Below are 10,000 nucleotides of genomic sequence, written 5' to 3'. Positions count from 1 at the left end.
TTGACCACAGCCATTGATTTTCGTGTCTTTTTTGGGGGAGATTCAGCAAAAAGATTTCTCAGAATTGGCCTGAACTGAGCGGGTGAATCTGGTGCCACTTACAGTCCTGCGCTGCCCTCTCTTTGTGCGCCCGCTGCCACTGTTGCGCTCTGAATTGCTCGCATTGTGCTCGCCGGCTCGTGTTTCCCTTCGCCGTCTCGGTTCGAGGGGGGGAAACCCGATTCACCGGCCGCCCCTCAACCGTGTCGCCGTACGTCACTCCCAATACGTCCCCATATTTTATCCGCCAGATCTAAACTCGGGGGCTGTCCGCTTCGACGTGCGCCCAAGCGGAAAAGGGCCCGTGGTTCCCGAGTTCCTCCCCGACATCTTGGACTCATTTTGTTGTCAGGTGTAACAGTGTTTTGTTGTGTTCGCCGATCGAAACGAATCATGTCACGGAGCTGTGTGGGACAGCGGCGCGCCAACTTAGCTTCAAGTACCAGAGATATTCGGTGTCCAAGCTGCAAATTTGTGCCATATTCTCTGTTGAGCTTTGGTGTAGTGTAGTAGGAGTCCGTGCGCCCTCTTGTGGTAGCGCTGGTGTCAGAAAGGAGGGCTGAATTGCATGTTTCTCCGATGTCGTTGGAATTCTGTCAGCCAAGGTTGTCCAAAAGCGGTTCAAAAACACAACTAAAAAACTTCAAATTACATAAATTTGGCATTTTGCTTATGATTTGACAAGAATTGACCACGTTTCTCTTTTTAATTCAACTTCAAAGGTTTATCCAAAGTTTGCGCTGAGCCAAAATCTAAATCAGAGTTAAAACCAGAACAAAACTGTGCGTAAACGAGCACCAGAACCAAGTACTATACTACTTGGATTTAAGATGATCTCAACCAAGACAGAACTAAAACTGTCAATAACCGTTAAAAAAAAAACAAATACAAATGCAAACTAACGAGAATTGGATGATTAAACAAACACTTGAAAGTCTTAAATCGACCAAAACTCATTTGGACTAAACCAGGACTAAACTGCCACAACTTTTGCCCGAGTAACACATTTGAAATATCCGCTGAACCAAGAACGACCCAGAACCAAACCGAGAGGAAACCCCTCACGGAACCTGCACGTTTAGGAGCTGAAACAGGAGCTGGATTGGTGCGTTGCTCGCTGGCACTGTGTCACGCCCGCGCGGGGTTTAGTGAATGATTTGTTTGGCCTTCTGTGTGCGTGCGTCCATCCGTGTTCCATGTGGAAAAAGGGAAAGAAGTCACAGTCCACCTGGCAGAAATGTGCGCCCGCCGGCCAAACCCATTTGCATCTTGATGTGCAAAAGTAAATCAGCGCGGACAGTTCCACAAATATGTAAAGCATTTGTGAACGGGAGAGAGGGAAGGTGAGGGACGAGGAGCAAACCCGGACAAAAACAGGGATTTAACCTGCACTAAAGCGGGATAACTTTACAAGGACAAGGTTTTAGAGAAGTGGGACCGACAGAATGAATCAAGACGAGCGCAGGCTAAGAACAGGACTAAACGGGGATGGCAAACAGGCTAGACCGAAACCAAACTAGGATAAAAACAGGTATTTTTTACCAAGAGAGACAAGGTAATAAACCAGGACTAAAGCGGGTCAAAGACAAGACTCAAACTGGACCAAACCAGAGTGGAACTGGAACGAAAAGAAAATGATTGACTAATTAGCACTTAAAAAAGGACTAAATCAGGACAGGGCACTAAACCACTAAACTAGTCTTGGCTAAAGCATGAGTGAATCTGTAAAATGATACTGTGAATAGATGAAGATTTAAAGCATGACGAAAAACAGACATTGGATGTGAAAATGAGACTAAAACAGGGCTAAACCCAGAACTAAACAGGGACCGGGCAGGGCTAAACCAGGACTAAACCAGGACCAAATCAAGTCTACATCAGAATTCAGCACAAACTGGAACCAAACAAGTGCAAGTGTGAACTAAGAAACGGCTAAACCAGATCTAAATCAAGTCAGATACATTATTCCTTAAATCCCAATCCATTTGCAAACTTTAACAACATGAAACGAGGATTAAAAACGTTGTCTGGACAAATATGTGAACCATGTGTGTGTGAGAACGCTAGAATGAGATATGGAGAGAAAAGGTCCCATGTCTGCAGGACCTGGCAGGGCTCTCCGTCTGGCTTATCGGAGCAGGAATTCAGGCTCTAGAGGAACTAAGGACTCCCCGGAGACCTCACCCATGCTCCCAGATTAGCCGCTAAACTGCACATAATGGAGCTGCTTTGCTCTCCCAGACAGCCATTAGTCCAAGGGCCCGGCTCGCACCAGAGACAGTAGGACGGGAGAGGGCCGATGTGGAGGGCCGATGTGGAGGGCCGAGGGGGAGGGCCGATGTGGAGGGCCGATGTGGAGGGCCGAGGGGGAGGGCCGATGTGGAGGGCCGATGTGGAGGGCCGATGTGGAGGGCCGATGTGGAGGGCCGAGGGGGAGGGCCGATGTGGAGGGCCGATGTGGAGGGCCGAGGGGGAGGGCCGATGTGGAGGGCCGATGTGGAGGGCCGATGTGGAGGGCCGAGGGGGAGGACCGATGTGGAGGGCCGATGTGGAGGGCCGATGTGGAGGGCCGATGTGGAGGGCCGAGGGGGAGGGCCGATGTGGAGGGCCCATGTGGAGGGCCGAGGGGGTAACCCTGTCCAGCACCTCCATGCCAGCGTGTCGTCGTAGAAATGCTTTTTTAAATGGTATTTGGTGGGACGTGGTACAACTGGTCACATCAAGTACAACTACTACTACTAGGTCTGTAGCGCTTAAGATTCAGTGCATTTTATAGAGTAGTTTTGTTAAAATTCTAATATATTTATCACAGACTAAATATTAGCAACTTTAATTGAATCAATTGTGTAAAATACATGTTAATGATCCATGGCCCTTCTACTTATACATTGTTCTTCACTTTCCTCGCATCCTAATTAATGACCATAATAACAATGAAGGTGCTTTTCACGCCTTTCAGAGGCCAGGGCGACGTTACAGTAACGCTGGCAACAGTAAGAGCTGCTTTTATCATATATTTGTACTGGGGAAAAAACAGCCCCTTTAAGTAATGGAACAGAGCTCCTCAGTGTTTTTAAAGTCCGGACTGTGATATTTTTAGCGATACAATTTTCTATACTAAACTACCTAACGTTGACATTCTCATCTAATTTAATAAAACAATACATATATACATACATATATATATATATATATATATATATATATATATATATATATATATATATATATACTGTATTTATATTCTTAAAAGTTGCATGTTTTTAGTCATTATACAATGTGAAAGACTTAAGCGTCCAAAGCTTTAAAAATAAACAAAACTTTTTTTGCCTAATGTCAGTTACTTTGGCTTTGGCTGACCACCTCGTGCATATTTCCATAAACACTCTCCTTGGACAGTGTCAGAGTCGTTAGCTTAGCATTTGTGTTCCGGCCCATTGATCAGAAGGTCGTTTACCCGTCTCCCTCTGGTCGCGGCGCTCTAATGCCCTTTTAATGTGCCCAAGAAGTTCCAGCTGGATAAACGGTCGCGCGGCGGTGCCAAAAGGTGAACCGTGGCACAGTGCACCGTAAGCCATTTTGGATAAAGTCACTCAGCGGTGCCAGCGGTGATGGATGCGTGTAGCCTAACCCGAGCCTGTTGGGACGGTGTGGGGAAGGACAGGGGGGCGAGAGGGGGGCGAGAGGGCGACCCGCTTACCTCAACGGAGTGTGGCTTGTTTCAAGAGAATAAAAACAGTGGACAACTCCAAATACTGACCAGGAATAATCCAGAACAAAAGTTAAACCAGCAGAATTATTCCAAAAAGAGTTGTTTACCATAAGCTTGCAAATCAGTGTAGTTACTTATTTTTGGTACAAATTCATCTGCATGTATTATAGTACTTTTTGGCAACCATTTTGTTACGTACTATAGTTTTTGCAGTTGTCTTGAACATGCTTATTTTGGTGGCTTGTAGCTCGTTATTTGTTTTTTTAGAACTAAACTTGCTGGCTTTATTTACTGATTTAAGATAAGATACGTCTTTATTTGTCCTGCAATGGGGAAATTCCAGTGTTGCAACACAAAGTAGGTACAGAAGTACCCTTTACTGCTGCACCTTCTTTTACAGGAAAAACAACAACAACACACAGTGAAATATTATAATTATAGATATTACATGTTGATCAAGATCCAAAAACGTAGAATCACTCATCTCACACCATTAAACACAATTTAACAATTGCAAAAACGGACTTCCCCCTTTGGAAAAATGGTCAAAAAGGTATTACCAATACAGAAATGTTGAGTGGATTGTATCAATAAAAGTACATTTGGCTTTGGAAAACATTGCTACTGTATAAGAAGAGTAAAACTGCAGCGCCACAATGACGTTAGTTTGACTCTTCAGTTCATATTTCCTCGCTCCGTCTTACCTCGCCGCTCATTCACACTGTAAACACAAAGCCGCCCCCTCTGATCCCGCCTCCTCTGATCCCGCCTCCTCTGACCCCGCCTCCTCTATTGTACTCGGCGCCGACACAGGAACCGGCCATTTAAAAAAGCTGGCAAGAGTTTTATGTGTTTGACCTTGTTGGTGAGAAGTATCGTGGAAGGTTATCAACGTGGAAGGGGAAGGCCGAGCTATTGTTTCCCCCGGAGTGCGATTACACCCACGGATGGTTCCCCCCAAACGCTCGGCTGAACAGGCAATTAACTGTGCTAATCAAGGCCGCATTTCACCGCTAATTGATTTCCACTTTGCGCGAAAGTCAATGGTAGGATCAGTGGTTTCGGCGAGTAGACGGAGACGCTAACTGTAACTAACCCGCACGCGCTTAACTACGAACGTGGTGATGGATTTGACTAGAATGTGTGGAAGATTAAATGAAGGAATTAATATACGCACAAAATATTACAGAAAAAATACACAATATAATGCAGAGTTCACATTTTAAAGCCATAGAGAACATTTTATTATGATTGAATTTGATTTAAAAATAAATGAATAAAAGGACAAGTCAATAAAATAGATTTGACTAGAATGTGTGGAAGATTAAATGAAGCAATTAATATGCACAAAAATCATTTGAGAAAAATAACACAATATAATGCACATTTCACATTTTAAAGCCTTAGAGAAAATATTATTATGTTTGAATTTAATCAAATAAAAAAACGACTGTAAAAAAATAAAATTATATTGATGCAAAAGTTTTAAAAATCTTTTATTATTATTTCTTTTTCTTTTTTGGTCTAAATTGACAACAAAAATGAATGTTTAGCATCAGTGGCACAGTAAGTTAAGCTTGCAGTGAATCTTCTGACCCAAGCACACGTTGTATTTTAGTTTTTTTGCCCAGTCCAATCACTTTGTGCCAACATCTGTCATCATTGAATACGAATACTCCAACACAAGAGCAAGGGCAAAACGATCCCGTACATCTCCTAACTAAAAGTCATTGTCTTGTTGTTGCAGACGAGCAGATGTACCGCTGTGAGGAGTGCGACGAGCTCTTCTCCTCCACGCTGGAGCTGAGGAGGCACCAGAAGTACTCCTGCTCCGGCTCCTTCAGCTCGCTGCAGGACGACTTCAAACAGGAGCGGGACGACAGCGACGAGCCCATCCACGAGTGCAAGGACTGCGAGAAGATCTTCCCAAACGAGTACAGGTAACGAGTCGACCGGGAGGAGGGCGGCGAGGTGATGGAGAGGCTGAGGGGGTTGGTGGTTCTGCTGCTGCTGCTGCTGCTGCTGCTGCTGCGGTGGTGGAGAAGGGTTGTAGCTGAAGTTTCAGTTCATGATGGAAGAAGGAGAAGGTGGATTTACATGAATTGCTCGTGAGATGATCGGTTTAGAGGTTCGTTCTTCCTGAATTAAACGTAAATGAAAATGTAAAATTAGTCTTTTTATTTAACTTTTTACTTTGACTTTTCTATTTATTTATACATTATTTTTCTCTTTTTCTCTTCTCTCTCTCTTTAAAAAAAATCTGTTTATGTTTATTTATGCTAGTTTATTATCTTAAAGACTTATGACTTGGAATATTTGTATTTATTCATTTGATAAAAATGTCAACAACAAAGTTTCAAAAGTTATAGCAACAATTTTAGCTGATTTTAGTTTTTTTTTTACTATAAATAAAGAGTAGGCCTCGCTTATGACTTCAAAATAATTTACTTTAATTTTCTTCATTTCATAGTATAAGATAAATAATGGCTACTTTGTAAATGATCTGCAAATACTGTACATAGGATTGAATTCAATCCATCAAATGTTTTGACTCCACTGAAGATTTCAATGGAACTTGTCTAGTCTCCATGGAGATGTCCTTGCATTGCCTGGAATGCATAACATACTGTGTACATTAAACATATCTATCTTGCATGTATTTCATTAAAACTGTTTATATTGCTTAAATATCTTGAAAATACAAGCTGTGCCCTGGCTTGCCTCTCCACAGATCTGACCTGTAACTTTCAACAGCAACTTCACCTGCGTCTCTCCTTGGAGATAGATACAGTACATTAAATGCCCTACAGGTGGCGAACTTTGCATCAGAAAAGTGAGGTTTTTAACACTTTTTCTTCCAGTTTGGGCCAGCACATGATCGTCCACACCGAGGAGAGAGAGTACAAATGTGACCAGTGTCCCAAAGCCTTCAACTGGAAGTCCAACCTCATCCGCCACCAGATGTCCCATGACAGTGGCAAACGCTTTGAGTGTGAAAACTGTGATAAGGTACAGCCTTCCACGCACGTAAGTTGTGCACAGGAAGCACCAGCTTTAACTCAAAACAAAGCATTTTCAGGTTGCCCAACAATTATTACAACTATCAGCTCAAATGTGAATCGTGTCACAGATTGCATGGCATTTCACGATCCGAACGCTCTTCAAAGTACACACACGTACAATGACTTCATACGCACACAGAAAACATCTGAACAGCAGCAATGGCATAGTAGGTTAAGCGTTTGCCCACTAACTACATGATTGGTGGTTCAGTCCTTACCCTTCATGTGTCTCAAATTCCATTGTGTATTACTCAATGGGGTCTCAGTATGGTTGTACTCGACTTTAGAAATGCTTTGTACTTTGAGTTATTCTGAATGGTTGTTCACAAAATATCTGGTTAGTCAATAGCATGTTGTCCTTGATCCTTGCAGGTGTTCACAGACCCCAGTAACCTGCAACGGCACATCCGCTCTCAGCACGTGGGGGCCCGCGCTCACACCTGCCCTGAGTGTGGCAAGACTTTTGCCACATCGTCAGGGCTTAAGCAACACAAGCACATCCACAGCAGCGTCAAGCCATTTATCTGTAAGTCACACCGCTTTCTCAGCTATGCATTATATGCATTTAGATTCATTTGATCAGGGATCTTTAGTGGAGAAGAAAATACTGCTCTTATTTACCACTTCAACACATTTTAGGTATCAAGTCTTGGTTCATTTTCTTAAGATATTAGATTAAATTATATCCTGCTTAGTTTTTAGATAACATTGAAAACACACCCATAGTTTCACTTGATAAAAGTCTGCCCGTGTGCTCAGACCAACTATATGTAAACTGCAGTGTTTTTGTTCCTGATTTGTATTTTCGAGTTAGTGACAGTGTTAAATGGGTTTAACCAGGCCCTGATGGGCTGTATCTCTTCCCTCCTGCAGGCGAGGTGTGCCATAAGTCCTACACCCAGTTCTCAAACCTCTGTCGTCACAAGCGAATGCACGCCGACTGCCGCACCCAGATCAAGTGTAAGGACTGCGGTCAGTTGTTCAGCACTACCTCTTCCCTCAACAAGCACCGGCGCTTCTGTGAGGGCAAAAACCATTATGGTTCTCCAGGGAGCATGTTCAATCCCGGCATCCCCATGAGCTCCAGCCCCATCATGGCCAAGGCCAAATCCCACCACCCCCACCTCCAAGGCCTCAATCAGTCCAGTCTAGGCTTCACTGACTACTTTCCCTCTAGACCTCATCCTCACGCTGGGTTACCTTTCTCCACGGGACCCCACGGCTTCCCCTCACTCCCTCATGGTTTCCCTGGACTCTTCTCCCCATCGCTGTACCCCCGTCCACATTTAATGCCCACTAGTCCTTTACTTAAAAGTCCCCTAGGTGGCAACGGTCAGGAGGTAAAATTACCCCGCAGCCCCCTTGACGGCCCCCCTTTGTCCCTGGTCACGTCAACAAACAGCAACGCAGGCAATGGGCACAGTCAAGCCGACGACAAAGAGAAAGACCACAAGCTAGATTTGTCCTCTGGCGGAGACGTCAAGCCCAAATCAAAGATGGCGGATATGTCTGACGGCAGCGACCTGGAGGACGTCAACACCACCAGCGGGACAGATTTGGACACGACCACAGGCACGGCGTCAGGGGAGGGCTCGGATCTCGAGAGCGAGGGGGATAGTGAACGTGAACGCAGTAAGAGGAGAAAGCCATTGGGGGCGGTAATGAGCCAAGAGGGCAGCCAGCCGGATGACACGAACATTACATCGGCATCTGCGGTGTCTAGTTCCGGAAACCTCTCCATTGAACGTTCCTTTCTTAACAACTCTCAGCCGTCTTTCTTCCCCCCTCCGGATGAGCAAGCCCTCCCGCCCACATCCACAAACGCCAACGCTGCTGCAACGGACTCCATCAAAGCCATCGCCTCAATCGCCGAGAAATACTTTGGCCCAGGCTTGATCGGTTTGCATCAAGAAAAGAAGATGGGACCCTTGCCCTACCATTCAATGTTCCCTTTCCAGTTCTTGCCCAACTTTCACAACTCGCTGTATCCGTTTGCCGCGGAACGTGGCGGATTCAACCCTAGCATGTTCTTCAAGTCCGAGCCCAAATCGCCGCAGGAGCACTTACACAAAATTGGCCGACATCTTTCACCGTCCATGGAGTCGCCATTCGATCTCACAACGAAATCCAAGGAACCCAAACTGCTTCCTCCCACGCCAACACACCCGCCCCACACCAACAGTAGCACAGGCAGCGGTAGCGTACCTCGAGCAGCCTCTAACGGGGACGAGCAGCCGTTGGATCTCAGCATCGGCGCCCGCAGTCGGACTGGGCACAATGGCGTGGCAGCGGAACCGCAGCACCGCAAAAACCACATCTACGGGGTCGGGAAAAGTATCTCGATGAAAGAGGACAGCCTTGCCGCGTTCCCGCACCCTCATTCCCAGTCGCTGCACCAGTCTCCAATGAGCCAGCACCAGCAGCCCCCCTCGCAACCCCCGCAGCCGCCGCCCCTGCACTACGCCAAGCCCTCAGCCTTCTTCATGGACCCCATATACAGGTATTTCAGCCCGATTAACATATTTAAATGCTTTAGCTAATGCTAGTTTGTTGCTATTTGCTCCTTTTTTTCTCATACAAAATGTGGCAAATTGGTTGAGAAGTTTTTAATTGGAGAGCAAGCAGTTGTATCTCAAAACCGCTTGACTTTAGACACGTAAATGTTCAATGCCGTAAGTTAAAGTGATGCGGCCGTGGTACGTAACCCTCTGCCTTGCTGTTGGTCCAGCAGGGTGGAGAAGAGGAAGCTGCTGGACCCAGTGGGAGCTCTCAAGGAGAAGTTCCTGCGACCTTCACCTCCACTTTTCCACACACAGGTAAAAGGACGCACTTGAGTGACACAGGATTTGTTTTATTCGAAATGATTGTATTTTTACTATTATTTAGGCTGTTTGTATAAATGTGGGGCCAGATGAGGCAGCAGTGAGTAGAAGGTACACAAATGTGTAGAATTCCGTGAAACTTGCTTCCAGTGGATTTCAGAGACAAAGCAGAACAAACCGTGTTCAGAAAGACCAGGGTTTTGTCCTTGCACACACTTTTAGTCAGAACTCTGCGTAAAGTATTACACACGTGACACCCGATGTGGATTGAAGGATTTATGCATCGTAAAGTGTCTTAAAAAAAATCCCAAATTGTTTGAATACTTGAGTACACATGGTATGATTGAAAACAAGGGCATGGAACA

The 10,000-nt window shown here is 45.2% G+C and overlaps 1 protein-coding gene across 8 annotated transcripts in view; it reads left to right on the top strand.

Moving 5' to 3' along the window:
• Positions 1-10,000, top strand: part of prdm16 (PR domain containing 16) — a 378,806-nt gene that overhangs the window by 357,335 nt on the left and 11,471 nt on the right. For 3 of the 8 annotated variants that reach the window (XM_072448678.1, XM_072448684.1, XM_072448683.1), the window contains 5 exons: positions 5,499-5,691; positions 6,613-6,778; positions 7,186-7,339; positions 7,654-9,313; positions 9,542-9,629. In XM_072448678.1, the coding sequence (XP_072304779.1) occupies positions 5,499-5,691; positions 6,613-6,778; positions 7,186-7,339; positions 7,654-9,313; positions 9,542-9,629 (2,261 nt within the window). The remainder of the gene's footprint in view (positions 1-5,498; positions 5,692-6,612; positions 6,779-7,185; positions 7,340-7,653; positions 9,314-9,541; positions 9,630-10,000) is intronic. The other 5 variants (XM_072448679.1, XM_072448686.1, XM_072448682.1 and 2 more) reach the window with 5 other exon arrangements.

The sequence above is a fragment of the Eucyclogobius newberryi genome, unplaced genomic scaffold, assembly GCF_026437365.1.
Source record: "Eucyclogobius newberryi isolate DKJ021-1_F unplaced genomic scaffold, fEucNew1.0.hap1 SCAF_17, whole genome shotgun sequence".
Classification (NCBI taxonomy): domain Eukaryota; kingdom Metazoa; phylum Chordata; class Actinopteri; order Gobiiformes; family Gobiidae; genus Eucyclogobius; species Eucyclogobius newberryi.
Note: the sequence above shows the minus strand (reverse complement) of the source record. Positions and strands in the feature narration are given on the sequence as shown.